The sequence below is a fragment of the Muscardinus avellanarius genome (genome assembly GCF_963383645.1).
Source record: "Muscardinus avellanarius genome assembly, chromosome: 3".
NCBI classification, from domain to species: Eukaryota; Metazoa; Chordata; class Mammalia; order Rodentia; family Gliridae; genus Muscardinus; species Muscardinus avellanarius.
This window is the reverse complement of record NC_137788.1, coordinates 87208446-87228522: the sequence shown is the minus strand read 5'-3', so window position 1 is coordinate 87228522 and position 20077 is coordinate 87208446. Positions and strand designations below refer to the sequence as shown.

General features: G+C 34.6%; 1 protein-coding gene across 1 annotated transcript in view; it reads left to right on the top strand.

Moving 5' to 3' along the window:
- DPYD (dihydropyrimidine dehydrogenase) overlaps nucleotides 1-20077 on the top strand; it is a gene marked incomplete at both ends in the record, with an annotated part of 932092 nt that overhangs the window by 206727 nt on the left and 705288 nt on the right. The window contains one exon of the mRNA XM_080690443.1: nucleotides 16816-16903. Within this exon, the coding sequence (XP_080546569.1) occupies nucleotides 16816-16903 (88 nt within the window). The remainder of the gene's footprint in view (nucleotides 1-16815; nucleotides 16904-20077) is intronic.

The window sequence follows — 20077 nt, the reverse complement described above, 5'->3', positions numbered from 1 at the left end:
CTCTGCATTTTACTCGTTTTAGTATCTCCAGCTCCTAGCAAGTTCTCCAGAAAATATTAAGTGCTCTATAGGTTTTTGTTCATTGAAGGAAGGAAGAAAAGAATGGAGGGACAATGGAAATGATCTGTTCAGATTCCATGGATCACATACAAATTTAAGATCTATTTCCTTCCCTCAAACTCTTCTTTCAGCTCTCTTCAATTTAATGGAGCATGCGGCGCTCGGCGACAGCACGTCAGAGCTCCAATACATTTCATACGGAGCATAGTGGATGGAATTTCCCATTTTTACAAAAACACATATTATTTTCCTGTCACTTATTATTTTCCTGTTTTAGGGTTTAAATCATATTAAGCTGTAGGCAGCTAGTTTTAATGACGGTGTTCAAGATATTATCTCTGAACACTGTGTTCTTTGGCTGCTAGGCTATTTTTTTTAATCTGTTAATGATCAGATCATCTTTTTATTAGTTCATTGCCAAGCAGTGTCATTGCCTGCAACCTTGGTCCACCTTAAGATATGAATTAAAATGAAAAGATTAAACATTTATATTCTTATCTGTTTTCTCCCATATTCATTAATTTCCTGAAATTCCTACACATTCTTCATGTGCAATGTGAGTATTGACTCTTAGGCAATAAACTGCTAAGAACAGGAATAGTGTCTCAGTCTTTTTCAGATGAAACCTGGTGTAAAGTGAGAGTCTGCAAAATGGCTTTCATGGTGGACACTTTGGGGTTTAGCTATGTTTTTGCCACAATATATAATGTTTAAAATGTTATATATGAGTGTAATTAGTTTAGAACTAGTCATTCTTGTAGCCTTTGAATATAAACTTTTTATTATATTACTATGACTCATATCATGACATTTGAAAGCACATTTCCAATTGCCTTAATTTTGTTGCCTAGTATTTCTCCTGGAAAGATTGATCTTATTGATTTCTATGGGTCATTTACATAGGAGAAAATGCTTTTAAATAATAGTGCAATCTGCAAGTATTTTTGCTGGCTCCTCTTAAATAAATGATGTACATGACAAGTTTTTTGGTTTGCTTTTTAAAGTAGGCATCAAGGAAATATATAAAAATGACTGTGATGTGTATGATTTTGATATATAATAAAAATACAACAGAAATCTTCCTCAAATTATCTGGGGTTACTGGCTATCATTATGAGAACCATTGAAATAATGATATAATGATACCCACAGGTTTTAGAGCAAGTCAAACTTGGATAAAAGTCACAAATCTGAACTTCACAACTGTGAGACAAGACCTAGTATTACCAAAAATCATGAGGATATTACAGTAAAAATGGCAGTGGTAATCAATCACAATCCTTTAGGAGATCTTGGCTAACTTTTTGTTGATCGCCAGAATTATGAACATTGGCAATAAAATATTTCAGTCTTAAATCATAGAAGGCAATTTTTTGCCTTAGTATCTTTTTTAAAAAAAGAGAATAACAGTATCTAACTCATCATGTTCTTATAAAGATATATGAGTATATTTGTATATTTATATCTACCTTATTGAATGATAGTGAAGATTAAATGAGTGAATATTTACAAAACACATGGAACAGTGCAAGTAAGTAGAATAAGCCCTGCATGCATAGTTATTAAAGAAATTGAAGATAATTATTTTATTATAGCAATGTATTATTATTATTATACTTTTATTGGTCCATTAATCACAGTAAAATTCAAAGCTATACAAACAAACGTGCACACAAGTCTTCGTGTATTTCCCTTCAGGTCTCACCCCACTATCCATCTCTCCCATACATGATAGTGAGATTGGTAGGGACACATTCATACATGGGCATAGTATTATTAGAATTGTTTCTTTCTTTTCCCCTTCCCATTCTCTTCCACCTTCCACTATTCTATTGGTCACTCTAATAATTTCTCTAAAGTCTCTTTTGTTTTATCTTTTATCTCTAGCATCTACAAGTGAGAGTAAAACACATGGCCCTTGGTTTTCTGAGACTTTCTGATATCACTCAGCATAATATCCTCTAGTTCCATTCATTTTCTTGAAAAGACATAATTTTGTTCTTATTTGTGGCTAAGTATAATTCCATTGTGTATATATGCCACATGATCATCATTCATCTCTTGATAGTCACTTAGGTCAGTTTCATAATTGGGCTATTATGAATTGCGCCACTATAAATGTGAGAATGCATGAATCACTGTAAGATTCTGGATTTTAAGTCTTTGTCAAAAAGCTGAGGCATGGTGTAGCTGGGTCATAAATTCCATTCCTAGCTCTTAGAGGAATACTGATACTTGTCTTCCACCAGTAGCATATAAGAGTTAATATTTCCTAACAACCTTGTCAGAATTTATTATTTGTATTCTTGATGATTGCTAGCCTAACAAGTTTAGTAGAATCTCAGTATAGTTTTGGTTTGCATTTCCCTAATTGCTAATGAAGTTGCATCTCATTTTTTTATATTGGCCATGTTGGAGGCATCACAATACCCAATTTTAAATTATACTGCAAAGCTATCGTAACAACAGCATGGTTTTTCTTTAGGTCTCATTCTGCTGCCAGCCCTTCCCATACATTGTAGTGTGTTTTGGCACAAAAGTAGATAGGTAGACCAATGGAAAAGAATAGAAGATACTGAAAAAAAATCCTCCTTTTGAAAAAAGAGCTAAAAACATACCTGGGAGAAAATACAGCCTTTTCCACAAGTCCTGCAGGGAAAATTGTACATACATATTCAGAAGAATAGAATATGATCTAGTCTCTCATGCTGCACAAGAGTCAGCACAAGATGTAGTAAAGTCCTAGAAATTAGACCATAAACTTTACAATAACTATAAGAGGCCATAGGACCATCTCTTCAACATATATACGCTGGTAGAGACTTCCTAAATAAGGCCCACAAAGTTCAGAAAATAAATCTGAGAATTAGTAAAGGAGATGACATCAAATTGAAAAGATTTTTTTCCAGCAAAGGAAACCATCAATAGTCTGAAGTGAGCTCTGACAGAATAGAAGAACATCTTTGCAAGATACACCTCTGGTACACAACTAATATGTAAAATACATGAAGAACTTAAAAAAATTAACACTAAAAAATCAAATAATTTGATAAAAATGGACAATTGAACTGAATAAACACTTCCAAAAGAATAAATACAAATGCCCAATGAATGTATGCAATATATTATTTATATAAGTTTAAAAATGATAAAATTATTTAAAATATTAAGCTATAAAATAATTCTCACCAATATTGAAAGCAATAACTAGAGTATTGTTCAATTTCCTGCTGTCTTTTTATCCAATTTCAAATTAATCTACTTCCAAGAAGACTAGTGATAAAGGGACCCAATCACTTTATCAATAGAAGGGAAAATGAAAGAGACACCAGAGAAGTGAATCTGCTGGCACCGGCCAATATGATCATAACTTAAATTGAAAAAAAAAAACACCTGGGATGCTTTGAGAGATCAGAATGACACAACCATTCTGAGCCAGGGGCTCCGGGAGAGACACCAGAGCTCAACTTTGGAGCTCACCAAAGCATGACTCTTCCAGAAAAGGGAGAGCTTGTCAGCAAATGCAGAGGCTGCACATGAGTGAACCTGATCATGGAACTGGTAGCAGAGTTGTAGTGTTGGGTAGTCTTACAGCTACAGCTATAAAGATAAACCAGGCCAGACCTGTAGATGACTTTGTGCCAAGCTTCTCTCTTATAGCATGATAATGCTATGATCACATAGGGCTCTAAAAAGATCATCATCAGAATAGTGTAGAACACTTTAGAAAAATGTGTGCCGAATAAATTTTTCCTTTACTTGGGTTAATCAAATAGACTTAGATAAGTGGATGGATATTTAATTTCAAAATTATATGTGTATATGGAGGAGGTTTGCATCATTTTTGAAGAGTGACATTTTTAGAGAAACTTGCAAGGACTCCACATATATAACTCAACAGTTACAAGAGAAAGAAAATCTAGATCTGGCTATTGCTCTCCAAATGTTTTATTTCAGCTTTAAAATAATTACAACCACTCTTTCATTTATAAAATTATTTTATAGAGAGTCACACACACAGAGAAAGAGAAATCTCTATTGAACATCTTTTGTAGAAAATATAACTTGCATGGTGTGTGTGTGTGTGTGTGTGTGTGTGTGTGTGTGTGTGTGAGAGAAACCAGTGGTATTGTATCTTTGGGCTATACTCCAGTCCTTTTTATTTTTAGTTTTTTTTTTAAACCAGGTCTCTCAATTCACAATAGCCAAAATATGGAAACAACCTAGGTCTTCATCCTCAGAAGAATGTATTGCAAATTATGAGACATACACACAATGGATTTCTATTCAGCAACAAAGAAGAACAAAATCATGTCATTTGCAAGAAGACTGAAAGACATGGAAAACATTATGTTAAGTGAGATTAGCCAAGCATAGAAAGAGAAGGGACATATGTTTTTTCTAATATGCCCAAGCTTGGGAGCATTAGGGATACCAGAGGGACTCTAGACAATGGAGGGGAAACCTCAGCAAAGCCAAAAGGAGGGGTAGGGGAGGAAGAAGCTGAGGTTGATTAATGGAAAGGCTACATTTAAATATGTGTCTTCAAGTGAATATAACATAGTTAACATGGAAACTTAGTATTGGGAAAGAGGAAAAAGGGGAAGCAGGGGGAGGATGGGAAGGGCACCAAGTATTGTGTCATATGCCATTGTCAACATGATCCACATTATGGTGTGAGACTATAGTTATCCATTAAAAAAATAAATAAATAAACTAGGTCTCTCACTAGGCTGCTGAGAATCTCTCTAATTTGCTGAGGCTGGTCTTGCACCTGCAATCCTCCTGTCTCAGCCTCCCAAATATTGGGATTACAGGTATGTACCACCACACTTGACAGTCCAGTATATTTTTAGATCATGATCATTTAATTAGGTATCAGCAAGTCCTTTTACTCTTTACTGGTATAAAATTTGGAATATGTTAGCTGTTTAATAATTTTATGTTGAATCATTTTTAGTTCTTTATAATACATAGAGAACTAAAGTATAGGCACTGTGTTTCTAAACTCTATTGCTGGTGGACGCTAGTTCTTAATCTTAGGGCAGTTATTGTCTTTGCAGCTGTTTTAACTCAAGTCAGTGAGCTCCTGCAGCATCATGCTGTTGCTCACTCTGATTTCTTCAAGAAGACCTGACCTGACCTTTTGTTCTGTTAGTATTGTGAGCCACCAGCCACTGAGAAGTGTATCCCATTGTGGTCATCCTATTAAAAATCTAATGGGCTCTTTTGTAAGACTTTGGAAGGGTCATGAGGGACGATAACAGCATAAGGGAGCACCATGGGTTTGCTTTTGCCTGGTCAATTAATAGGAATAGTGCAAAAGATAAAAATTAAACAGAGAACAATGTAATTTTAGCTGACAATCAACTTATACTTATTATTTTTTAATTATATGTTCTTCGTGTTCATTGCAAAAAATGATGCAAATATACAGTGTTGTAGAAAGCAAAGTCTACCACAAATCTTAATCCGCATGCCCTTAGATGGTTTACACATTTGTACTAATTGTATGTTTTCATGATAACTGAGATTTACATGGTAATAAATAACCTATATTATGTAGGGATTAAACTACTTTCTCTTTCACATCTTTACTACAAATCAGATATGACTCTACACATCAGTTTTTAAATTATATTATTTCTGAAAGTATCTGCAAACAGGTCATAAACTACAGTATTTCCAGTTTTGCAATTTGGTGAAAAGTTTGCTTTTAAATTGGCTATTTCAAATACAAAATACCCTAATATATATTTATATATTTCATATACATACATATATATTCAAACATAATTTAGAATATATAAATATGTAAAACATATGACTTTTTTGTTATTTCTCCTGAAGGGGCTTCATTGACATAAAGATAAACATACAACAGGTGTTTCAAAAATTGAAAAGATGATTTACACAGTATATGGATATGCTACAAAAAATAATGTTCTTTTTCTTTGAAGCCTGTGAAAGGATGCTTGATATAAATCAAAGAGTTTATGACACTACTGGGGAAATAGTCCAGGTAAAATAAGATTATTGTGTAGCAGTAAAGCTATAATAAAAACTGTCAGTACTGTCACCCAGTTCTCACTAAGGTTTGTAAAGGATCAGAAGTGTATTGAGCATGATGTAACAGCTGTCTAAATTGTGAAGGGGACCACAGTTGTGGTGAGCAACATTATACTTGTTTGAACAAAAAATTATATATGGCTTGTTAAATTAAAAATGATAGGTTGGAGTTTAAAAAGTATAGGGAAACTGGCACTTTTGAAAATAGCTACATACTAATTAAACATTTAACCAATTTTTATTATAAATATATATGGTTGCTTGTATATAAACTTATTCCAATTACTATGGCACATAAAATATAAGCATTTCTTAATTATTAACACTGAAACAAAGATTGTATTTGTACCTGGATAGTTTACTTGGTCAAGGCAAAGTGCTACCCCATCCTGGAGGGCAAGATCATTTGTTCTGTCTATAGGCTGCAACAATAGAAAAGTGCAAGGGAGAAATATGTCTCACACAGCATATAGCAGAGAACATGGAAGGGCTAAAAGATAACGTGTGAAGCCTTTTATCACATGTGTTCTCATTTTGCACGCTTCAGATATTTGCTCAGGTGCATACCTACATAAAAAGGATCAGGTACCCCTGAGTTATCATGTAGACATTTACAACGGTATGACCAACAGAGTAAATTGTGCAATACCATTTATCTTTAGTTTATTAATTTTTACAAGAATTTTTTTGCATCTTACCCTTAGCATGGGGAAACAACCCAAAGCCTCAAGAAGAAAAGACTACATATAAATAGCATGTATCACTGATGAGATTGACATGTTATATTTTCATGGCTTGGTTCCAGAAGAAATGCAGTTTCTGGCTGAGGAATTTTCTATAAACATGTATATGAACTGAGGTGCCAGCTACTAGCATAGCTGCAGGGAACCAAGAATGAATTACAGTCTTTGCCCTGTATTCTGCTATTATTTTATTTTATATGTTTAAGTGGCTTGATTTAGGCATTTTCCTTTCTTCGTCCCTTATTCCTTCCATTTTTTCACTTGTTCATTCATTCATGCATTCCACATTATTAGCAGCTAAAATATAAATGGCACATTGGTATCTGCTGTATGAACTAAACAGAAAACCCTGGTATATATTTAGAACTTGCACTCAGGTGAAACTCTAATATACTCATCTCTACCTGGTAAACTTTGACTTGTCCTTCCTTCTCCCAAACATATATCTTCGTCTAAGAGGTATTCACTGATTCTTCTGAGATAAAAACAATGTTTCCTTCTCCCAAAATCCATATGTAGAAACTAAGCACTTAAATTATATTTTATGTTTTCAGATGCTTAACAAGTAATACATTTCATAGTAACTGAAAAATATTGTCCTATAACTTTTCACTAATTTCTTCCACATTAGAGACAAGAAAGCATTGCATAACTTTCAGAATATTTTGAAGGCTGTAAAGAATGAATGTTAAGTTTCTGAAGTTTATACTGTTTTGTATAAAAACAAAATCCTTTAAAGGTATCACAACAAACCTCTAAAGTATAGATTAATGTCCCTATTTGCATATGAGAAAAATTATGCCTATTGAGGTTAGATCATTTGCATAGTCTTAAAACTGGTAAATGGAAGATGAGAATTAAATATGGGCAATCAAGCATCAGAACTGCAACCTGTAATCTTAACCTCTATTCTGTACTTTCTGAGTTAATATATTTAAAGACTTTCGATAAGCAAGCACATTCGAGCATTTAATTAATATTAGCATATACATAAGCCTGGGTGCCCTCACATACTCTACAAATTGTGTGTGTGTGCGTGATATTTAATATCTGACTTGTTTATGATGTAAGCTATATTTAAGATAGTCAGATCTTATAAAGAACCCGATCCTAGGAGCATGATCATCATTGTGCATTTCACTACTGCAAAGCAGAGGGAACTCTTTCTTGTCCCCCTGAATCCAGCCATCTCTTCAATCCCTTTAAATTTCCTCTTTCCTCACTATCTTTAAAATGGATGAAGAATGGCTTCCTGGGAGTGAGGCTAGATAGAACATTCATTAGTCTAGGACACGAAGCAGGGCTTTTACCTACATTCGCCTCACAGTTTTCTGAGCACTTTCTGCTCAGAAAAACCCCGTTTTCTGAGCAGAGTGTACTTCTGCAATAGCAGCAAGTGTAAGGGTCAAGTAATATTTTTAGCAACTAGACATCAAAAAGGCACAAACATATTAAACAAATACCTTTATTTCTCTGTATTTGTGTACTTTATTTCTGTATTATTAGCATATAAAATATTGGTTACTTAATATTTAATCAATTTTAATAATTGTGACATAATTACTTATTCTCTATTCCATTTAAATAGTTCTGTCTCTAAGTCATCAATAAATTCTTTAAATAAATTTGCAAAAGAAATTAGAAATAGGAACACTTTTTCACTGCTGCAACCTGTACTGATCTATTTTCAGCATAATAATCAGCACTGTTCATTTGGCAAATGAACCAATTTTCTTTTGGCACTTCTGTCACTGTTATTTAAGTCTTGTGTTATTATATATTATTTGTGTTTCCAATATTACAGATACCTGGTAGATCAAGAAATTTTATGGACTTGCCCTATTTTCTTTATTTTTTTTTTGCACCTTATTATTTCTGTCTATGCTCAGTTGTGCATATTTTTCCAGTGAATCTTCCTGAATCAATGAATGGGCATGGATTCCATTTTATCCTTCTTGTTTCACGTCTGTGTACAAGGCCTAACTTTCAAGTCTTTTCTTTTTAAATTTCCTTGAGAGTGAGGAAGAGATAACTGCAGGGTTAAGAGCAACATCATTCAGGTACTCATGATGCTATTTTTTTTCAATGCAGTAAAACAGGATAGTGTTTTATTAAAAATTTCAGAGGGTGATATGTACTGTTTTTATGAAGATAATTAAATAAATTATATTTATTACAATATTTACCATTATAAATAAGTATTGTTTGCTTGTAAGACAGCAAAACATACATGAGTTTGTGGTATCTTCTGCTGTTGACATTTTTGTAGCATAACTCATTTTTAATTAAGAATAAGCAAATAAAATTAACTTTCCAGCATAAATGGAAATGTTGCTTTCAATTTGCAATAAAATAAGTTTTCTAATAATAGTATATTAATTACAGGAAAATAAATGCAGCAGAATGGGAAGGGCAGTGGGTCCAGTTAGACAAGTTTGCCTTAACTCTGAGGAACATATTAGTCAAGTCACTTCTCTTTAAGCCACAGTGCTTCCATGATTAAGGCTAGGTCAACTTTAAAACTGTGTGAGCCTGTAAAACCCTAACCATTTTATCTTGACTTGAAAAGTCTCTAGAGGAGACAGTCAAGATTATCTTTGTTTTTTCTTAAACTAAACTTTGGCTCCAAGAGAGATCATACCTTCATCTTTTTCTGGGTGTGAGTTCATACTTGCTTTTTTTATTAATCAGTCTTGAAGTTATTCTAACTAGGAGGTTCTGGTGCCACCAAGAGACCACATCTGTAACACATCACTTTTAAGTGGTGGCCTATACTGAGTTAAACATAGGTCCCATTGTTTAATTAAAATAAGAAGAAAGAATATTTTTAAAACACTAGTCGGGTGTGGTGATGCACGCTTGTAATCCCAGCATTCAGGAGGCTGAGACCAGAGGATCGCAGTTCATGGAAAGCCTCAACTACTACTTAGTGAGGCCCTCTGCAACTTAATGAGACCCTGTTTCAAAATAAAGAATACAAAATATGGCAGGGGGTGTAGCTCGGAGGTTGAATGCCCCTGGGTTCCATCCCCAGACCCCCCACACACACACAAAAAAAAAAAAACACTGATATTTGAGAAGACCAGTAATTCTCTTGTAAACTATAAAAAGTTTGTAGAAAAATTCTCCTCATTCTTATACCTACACTCATGATAATTATCACTCAACAAATTATTTTGAGCATCAATTATGTGAATTGTGAGCTCTTCTAAATTGTCATATCCTGAATTGTTTCAAAACACCCACATATGAATAGAAATATCTGTGACAAACAGCTCTCCTCAAATATTTGGTATTAACTTGTACATACAAATAAATATTAAAAGCCTTAAAACACAGACATCATAGGTATGGTTAAAAGGTAGAAAGGTATATAGCATTAAAAATTCAATTACTTGTAATGATATTTCCATAGCTTCTAGCTCAATGGAATGAACCAAGCTACATACTAGGAATATTCAAAGTTAGTTCCAAATACCCTTAAGTCAGTAGGACCCTGTGGTGTAATCCGAGAAAAGCATAAAGGAAGGGCTGGTAATGGAACAATGGTAGAAGCAGAGCAGTATACAAAGCCAGAGCATTTCTGGAAGCTAAGGATGACTTTTGACTATTTACTAGATAAGAACATGAAATTGTTCCCATCGTGGTTGAAAGATGTCCGCCATCCATATCTCTTGGGTCTATTTTTTTTTTTAATCATGTCAGCATCTGGATACAAGGCATGAAAGCTGTAAAACTAGACATAGGTATGACACTTAAAGCCTTCAGTTTGTGATCATATTCCTTCCAATCCACCTGATAGTGAGTTCTCCCCAGTGTGTGGGAGGAATACTACACATCTAGTGAAGGATATTAAACCATGTCTTTGACTATACTGGTGCTTATAAAATAGGAAACCTAGCTCCTCTACCAACTACTGCATCTCAGGTAGGGAAATCTTCCAAATGATGGTAATCTACACTAAAGATCCGTGGAAATACAATATCAATCTTGGGAAAATGCTTCATTATTTTAATGTAAATACCAACCTGCCAAAGCATAGATTGATGTTGATTATTATCAACCTGACGAAACAGGGCTGATCCAATTGGGCCAAAGTCTAACAAAATCAAGACAGTGCAAAGTAAGCTTTGAGTTTTCTTGTGGATTTGTATGTGAGCATGTGTTTGTTGGGGGGAGAAGTTTGGGTGATGATTTGTGTGTGAGCCTGTGTGTTTGGGGTAATTGTGTGTGTGTGTGTGTGTGTGTGTGTGTGTGTGTGTGTGTGTGTTCTGGAGAAAATAATTGAATCATTTAAGCCCATGGCTTATTTAGAAAGGACAGGTTGCAATTTCAACTAGAGTGGATGTTCACCAATAAAAACTCTGGCATCTGTTCTCAGATGTGGGAAGAATGAAATGTCACTTATTTCATTACTCACTATAATATTTTTGGTGTTATACTATGGAGTAAATCTGTCCAGCCTCACTGATACTTGAGAAGAGAAATTATGTCTCTTTTCCTGGAGGAATTTCTTGGATAAATATAATCTTGAATAGGTTTTGTCCTTTAAGTAGCAGTGCTAAAGTTTTCATATATTTTTTATGGTCATGTTGAATTATGAAAGATTAACATTTATTAAGAAGTCTACATTTTACTTTTAATGAAATCCATTGTTATGCTTCCTATTAAATATGGAAAAGAAAAAATTATCACCACTAAAAAATCTAAGGTGTTCCACTACTTTTAAAAATAATCTAATATGCTGCTCGAGATATACAATTATTTGGAGATTAAAAATATTGCATAATTATTTATATGAATTAACTTTTTCTTGTTATAATGTATTTAAAAATAAATTGCATTATAACAAAGCAACTTTGAGAGGTAAAAAAAGGAATTAAATGACTGAAGATAAAAACTAGTGTAATTTAAATGTTGCTTGTAAGGAAAAATTTATGTAGAACTGTGGTTTACAATAATTGTTGACATATTCCCTTAAGTACTGTGTCTGTGATTTTTCATGGTATCAATCATTTAAAGCAATTTAGGTAATAACATTCTGACGTGCATTTCTGCTATTTTATTTACACCATTTGCCTACATCATTGTAATGCAGTACCTTTCTGATTTGGTACAGTAAATGCACTCTGTAATATCTATTATGGCATGGTCAAAGGATAATTTATTGTCAAATAGAAAAATAGGTCAACAATAATGTCACTTGATGATCAAACCCCCCTCCCAAGTTTAATAAAACATCTCACCAGTATGCATTCCAGTGCAGTGGTTGATATTTTATTAGGACTACCTGGCTATAGCAGTAGTGTAATTACTGAGCTGTCAGAGTGATAAGTGGGATTAATGGCAGCCTGATGCACTTTAGTCTTCAGAGCGCTTAGAGAATTGCAAGATGGTATTATTATCAGAGTCTACCCGTTCTGGCATATTCATGGCACCAAAGAAAAAAAAAGAATGCTACAATTCAGGTTTGCGTTGCCCTGCCTCATTAACATCTGACATTTCCAACAGCTGTTATTTGTGAACTAGCTCAATAATAAAGGGAGAATTATTTGGTAAAGAGGCTTAATAACCACAATGAAAAATCCTTACATTGTCAGTGCTGTTAAGTGAATCTGTTTATGTTGAATTTAAGATTTCTCTGGAAAAACAGAAAAATACACTGCATAATAATTTGGCTCATTCGTACCTACTGACATTTTAAGACTATTTTAATTGCCTTATTATTGAAGTTGGATTTAGAATAAAAAAGCAAAGCAGAAACTGGTGACTTTTTAGGGGTAACCAGATCTATAGGATAGATAGATAGAAAGATAGATAGACCAATATCTATTCCTGTGTGATGATAGACATTTTAAACTGTTAAATGACATTTATAAATGAGAAAGTATTTAAGGCAACACATTATTTGCTAAATTTTTAGTTATGTTATACTACCACATAATAGAAAATCCTTTCACACCACTATTAATGCCCAACCTATTCATCCACATGTCAGTAACACATTCAAATATCACCTCATTTCAACATCAAGGGCAAACAGGCCATGCCTTGCGTTCTTTTTGCATTGCTTTGCAATGTATGCTGCAAATCTTACTTTCAAGAAATTCTTTATTGAACTCAGCAACAATGTTTCAGGGGAAAAATCATAAGTATGAGTAGATAGGAATTCAACTAAATGATAGATGTGAATCTAACAATGGCATTTAGAGAAATGATAGGGGAGAGGTTTAATGACTACATTTCAGAGAGGACAATTGCTTATGAAAAGCCTTCAGTACTCATTGTGTAAAATTTAATTTCGAGAGAAGGCTAAGGGCACAAACCAGAGAAAAGAGATCAGATATAAAAACAAGATATTAATTAGGGACTGAGAAATTGGTTCAGACAATGAAGAGGACTCTCTTAGTCACAAAAGAATGACACAGAGACTGGTATTGTTTTCTTGAAAGAAATGAACCAAGGTCTTTACACATGGAAGTGGCTTGAAAATGAGCCAGCTAGTTACTTTTGTCACTTAGTGATGTAGGATTCAATCTCAGTGAGATTCTTGGAGATTTCTGGTCTCCAGATGCTTGTGACATAGATTTCCCTAAGTTGTTAATCCCCAGCCTTATTTCTCTTGAAGCTCACTCCTGCTTTAGGTCAGATTAATTTCCATTAGTTTACCTACCCTGGCACGCTGTTTTCTTTCCAAGCCCTGGCACATAGTGTGTCTAGCACTGAGCCAGTCTCTTATTTATTTATATTTATTTTTAATTTTTTATTGGTGATTTATATTCATACATCATATCGGGGTAAAAAACTTGTGTGTACATACATGTACACATCACTGATTTAACCCCAATGAGCCAGTCTCTTGATTGGCCCTACACTCCAAATCCAACTGTCACGTTCTTCCTTAATGTCCTTGAATTTTTCAAGCTTCCATTTAAGAATTATTACTCTCAACATGCTTTTCCTAATTCCTTGAAGACTATTATCCCTCCATTATGTTCCCTTAACAAGCTATATTTCACTGAAATTTATGTTGATCTTACTGAACAATGAATACCGTTTATAGGTCTGTACTTCCTCCAAACTGCAAGTTTTACAAGGGCAGAAGCATCCATTACTTTTATATTTTAATATCCCAGGGTCTGCCATAAAGGAGGATGTATTAGTCTGTTTTCTGCTACTTTAATGAAATACCAAAGCCTAGGTAGTGTATAAAGAAAAAAGCTTTATGTAGTGTACGATTTTAGAGGCTAAACATGGTGCAGCCTCATAGTGGATGGAATCCCAGTTGGAGATCTTTGTGATAGAGAGAGATCACATGGCAAGACAGAAAACCAGGGGGAAATTAGGAAGGGTCAGGTCTGTTCTTTTATAATAACTATCTTTCAATAGCTAACCAGAATCCCACAAGAACTACATCAGTTCCTTCTGAGATCAGCACCCTCGGTGACCTCATTACTTACACTAAGCTCCATCTCTTAAAGGTCCCACACCATCTCCTAACATGATCACACTAAAGATCAAGCTTCCAACACATGAACACTTGCTAGAAACATTCAACCATAACCCAGGTGTCTTCGCATTCTCACTGCTGTAATCCAAAAGACTGACCACAACATAGAAAAAGGAAGATTTATTTGCTTATATTATTTTGGGAGATACTAGGTTCAGTTTTTTTGTGGCCAGGCTTTAAAACTCAGGGCATGGAGGTATGAAGAAGAAAGAGCCTTCAAGCAAGGATATTCAAAGGCACAAGCACAGTCCCTAAGGCCACACCCCTGGGACCAACTTTTCCTGCAAACCCCATCAGCCTAATTTACCACCCATGTAAATCCATTGTCTGTTGATGAGATTATAACCTTCATGACTTAACTATATCAATGTTGAGCTTAATATGAGAGCTCCTTGGGGTTCTATCTAATTATAAAACAGGGCCCATTAAATATGCCTTAAATACATGAGTAAATGAACAAACATACTGAATGCTCAAATGAAGGATGGTTTTAGTCAGTCCTCTCAGTCATCCTGAAGCAGTAGTTACAGCCCTGCAGTTCTCACCAGATAGTTCTGGCCATGTATATCAGAATCACCTCACAGGTCTTTTCCTCAAAATGCACATTCTCAGTCCAGTAGGAGATCCAGTACAGAGGGTCTTCTGTGGAATGCCTGCTGTTTATTAAGCTTCCCATGTGATTCTTAGGTGCACTAAAATTTGAATCCCCAGGAAAAAAGATTCTGATGGAGAATGAACTACAGAAATTTTATTCAAACATCAACATCTGTAGAAAAGCAAAGGAAGTTGGCGTGGACAAATAGTCACAAAGATTTTAGTGAATCCTGCAGGCTACTTCCCCATATGGGTGTTAGGGGGCTAGGTTTCTAATCCTCTTTGACCAATAATTAGATGCAAGCTGCCACTAGAAAGGGAACATGCTCTTGTTTGATGCCCCTTGCTTCAGCTGAAGGAAAAGAAGCTGGAGGAAATAAACACTTTACTCCTGAAGGGGGTGGATCTAGCTTATGCTTTGAAGCAACTGCTACAAAGCACAATTGTTGTGTAAATGTAGGTTGAAAGACATCAGGAAAATGGAAAGGAGGAGGAGAGGAGTTAGGGAACATGGGAGAGAAGAAGGAAAGAAGAAAGGAAGTTGTAAGTGGGAAAGTAAGAGATGACATTTGCATTTGTGTATTTGTGGCCTTTGGCATATACAAAATTTATGGTAAAATACTGCATGTTCTCTAAGCTCCATACATTCCCAAAGTTGATGATAACAACCCCTGTGTCAGGGGACACTGGAACAAACTAAGTATGGTGGTGCATCCTTGGTATCTCAGTGCTTGGGAGACTGAAACAGGAGAAGCACAGGTGTGAGGACAGCCTCAGCAACTTAACAAGACTTTCAGCAACCTAGGAAGATCCTGTTTTAAAAATGAAAATGAAAGGCCAGGCCTGGTGGCGCACGCTTGTAATGCCCGCACTGGGGAGGCAGAGACAGGAGGATCGCGCAGGTTCAAAGCCAGCCCCGCTGGCTTAAGAGACCCTGTTTCCAAATAAAAATATAAAAATTGGTCTGGGAGTGTAGCCTGGAGGTAGAAAGGTTTCCAGGAACCCCAGTACCACCAAATAAATAATTAATTAAATAATTAAAAATTAAAAAGGGCTAAGTGCATCTCAGAGGCAGAACACCTTTGACTTCAACCCCCAAAACAGGAAGAAAGGAGGAAGGGAGGAAGAAAGGAAGGGGAAAGGAGGGAAAGAAGGAAGGGGAGAGGGAGGGAGGGAAGAAGAAAAGAACACAAACTTGCTTTTTATGTGCTTAAAGACTGTAGGTTTCCAGAGAGTACAAAGTCTTTTTTTTTTTTTTTTTGAAAATGGGGCCCTAAGCCAAGTAAATTTAGCAATGGCTGCCAGGTCATCAGTATAAGGAGGGCAGAAAATAAGATCAATGTCATTTGTGGTGAATGATTTTAGGTAGGATCTTCTAAAATCTAAGAGGAACTCTGAGAAGAGGAGCAGTTATTAGTTAGTACGGTGCTATTTTACACATCCCAGGAGGTATGCAAATAGTGAAACACAGACACTATTCTATTGTTTAAAAATTTTTGGAGCTAAAAAATTAGTATAATACCGGGGCGAGGTGGCACACACTTTTAATCTCAGCATTTGGGAGGCTGAGACAGGAGAATCATGGTTTGGAGACAGCCTGAGCTACCTAGTAAAGCCCTTTGCAACTCAGTGAGACACTGGTTCAAAATAATACAAAGTAGAGCTAGGGATATAGCTTGGAGGTAGAATGACCCCTGGGTACCATCCCCAGTACTGTAAAAAATAGTATCATATTTATACTTACCAGATTTTAAATTTGGATGGGAATACAGTAATCATATATAAAATCATATGTCATTTATTTTATAATTATTTTAATGCAGTTATTTTATTCCCTAGATGCCTGAAATGTGCAGATGCACCCTGTCAGAAGAGCTGTCCAACTAATCTAGATGTTAAATCGTTCATCACATGTATTGCAAACAAGGTAAATTCAGACTTAGCTCTGCAAATGAAAATTAATAATAGCATATGATCTTTATCTTTTTACTACCTTAGTCATAGCATAAATCTCATTTAAGTAAACTTGGTTAAAAACTGGATGATGTGTGTGTATGTCTCCACAAGTCTTTTATCCCATTAAGATGTATGACTACGATGCATAATTAAAAAGTATAGTACCTATAGACATTTAAAATAGACATAAAAATGTTGCATATTTTAGTAATTAAGCTTCTCTAAGTTGTATTTGACTATTGTAAGAATGCATTTTATTGCTTTTTCTATTTAAAATTAGTTTATATTGAAACTGGTATGTTTTTTCTTATAAGACATTCATCAAATAGATTGACTCTAGCTTAAGCTTGCAAAATACTTAGAGATAGAAAATGTCATTGATCATCAAAACATGTTTCAAACTTGCAAAATATCTTTGTTCTAAAATGTGATTCGGTGTTAAGCCTGGCAAACTTAGCCACATCAAGGGGATGAACTTGTTCTTTTTATTGAAATTCAGTTAACACGTTTAATATTTGAAGGAATTTATAGAGACTGATAAAGTTGTAAGTAAAAAAATAATGAACAGGCTTTTATAGGCATTAGTAAAATAAAGGGAATTTTGATCTTCAGGGGTCTTTTTTCTTTTTTAAATCAATGTAAGGCTAAGCCAAGTTTTCATTCACCAAGTGAATGGTAGATGGATTGAATAATTAATAGTACCTATTGTCTTTGATAAAGGGATTTTGAGAGCCCTTTTCCAAATGACTTAATCTTTAACAAATGATCAAAAGCTGAAGAAAGTCTCCCATAAAGTTAAAGAGAATCCTTCTTTTCACAAGGTTCCCTTCTAATGTTCTAAAATGCTGTAAATATCCACAAAGACCTTCTTCAACAACCAGATACCTTTTGAGATATAAGGATAATTTTTTAGGATTTCAATTATTTAAAGCAAATATGTTAGGAGGAAAATGATAACTAGATCTATATGGCTAGGCTTTTGGAAGAATTAAAAGTTACTACTTAAATATAAGGTCATGGCATTAAACTACATAGTCAGAACTATTAGAATTTAAAGTCTGGTTGAATTTCTGGATAACTATTTAGAAACCCAGGGAAAATTCCTTACTTCTTTTTTTTCATATTTATTTTTAATTGGTGCACTGTATTCATACATCATAGTGGGATACATACTTTTGTAGACATACATGCACACATCGCCCAGTCAGCCCCCACCCAATCCCCACCCCGTTCTCTCCCTATGCCCCCCTCCTATGCTTGGCTTAGTAGTTGACATCTAGTATTATAGCAATTTATCCAAAATTAAAAATGATAATCTCACATAACAGTTTCATTTGTCTGATACCAAGCTTTTGATGACTTAAAGATAACATTTCAATATTTCTTTTTGCTTTCTTTCTTACCAGAGAATCTATTTTTTTCTATTTTTTAGGTGAAACTATCATATATTTATATATTTATTTTTCAGAAAAAAAATCTATCCTAATATGGAATATGGAGTCTAGGTACCCACAACGATCTTGAAAAAGAACAAAGCTAGAAGATATATATTTTCTGATTTCAAACCATATAAAGCTACAATAATTGAAACAGTGTAGTACTATTCTAAAGGCAGATATATAAACCATTGGAGTTAAATAAAAGCCTAGACCTAAATTCTTCCCTATATTGTCAAGTTATTTTTGACAAGGTTTCCACGAATATTTGGTGGTAGAAATAATAATCTTTTAACTAAATATTCTTGAAAAATAATAATTACATGGAAAAGAATAAAATTGGACCCTTACCTAATCCCATATACAAATATTAACTCAAAATAGATAATAGACCTAAATATAAATCTTAAGACTATAAACTTTTAGGAGAAAATCTGGGTCATAAAACCTCACAACATTGAAATTGGCAGTGATTTCTTGGTTATGATTTCAATGGCACAGGCAACAGAAGAGTATACAAAATCCCTAAAAGATAAAAAACATATTGTATATCCAAAGACAATGTAAACAGAGTTAAGAGTTACTAATAGAATGGGATAAAATATTTCAAAATGCTATATCTGAAGGTATATTAATATTCCAACTAGAAATCCTAAAAATTAACAACAATAAAGGCAAACAATACCATTTAGAGATAGGTAAAAGACTAACATAAGTAATGAATTTCCACAGATAACCAATCTTAGTTGACAGTTGGATGGAAACTCTTGTTTCTCTGGTTCTGGTGTGTGTTACCTATTTCTTCTTTGTAGTTAATCTCTTTGAGTATTTTCTCTAGTGCTGGTTTTAAAGACAAAAATTCCTTCAGTTTCTGTTTGTCATGGAAGCTTCTTATTTCTCCATCTAATTTGATAGAAAGTTTTGCTGGGTAGGAAATTTTTGGCTGGAAGTTGTTTTCTTTCAAAATTGGGAATATGTTACTCCAAGCCCTTCTGGCTCTCATAACTTGGTTTGGGAAGTCTGGAGTGATTCTAATTGGTTTGCCTCTGAATGTCACTTGGCCCTTTGCTTTTGTTGCCTTTAAGATTCTCTGCTTGGCTTCCACATTGGTCATTTTGACAATTATGTGGCGTGGGGATCCTCTTCTCCGATCCTGTCTAAAGGGAGTTCTATAAGTTTCCTGGACCTGCATATCGCCCTCTTGCTCTATGTCTGGAAAATTTTCTGCTATTACTTCCTTGAAGAGATTGTTGATCCCTTTGTTTTCACTTTCTTTTCCCTCCTCTATTCCAATTATTCTTAGGTTAACTCTCTTAAAATGGGCCCATATTTCTTCAATATCAGATTCCTGCTGTCGGATATTTTTCCCTAGATTAGAAACTATGCGTTCATTTTTGGAATGATCATCTTCTAAGAGCGAGATTCTGTTCTCCATGTGTTCTAATCGGTTGTTTGTGCTTTGAATTGAGGCCTTTACTTCATTAATTGCATCCTTTATCTCTTTTTGGCTCTCTCTGAGTTCTTTTCGAAGCACCTCTATTATTTCTACAGTTATTTTCCTGATTTGATCTTCTAGAAATCTCTGATTTTCTGTTTTATCGGGTTCTGATGTTGTGGGTTGTGAGCATTCATTGCTCCAGTATTATTCCTCTTTCCCATGATTTCGGAAGTTTGTGCCTTCTCTGGGTTCTTCCCTTGGATCACTATGA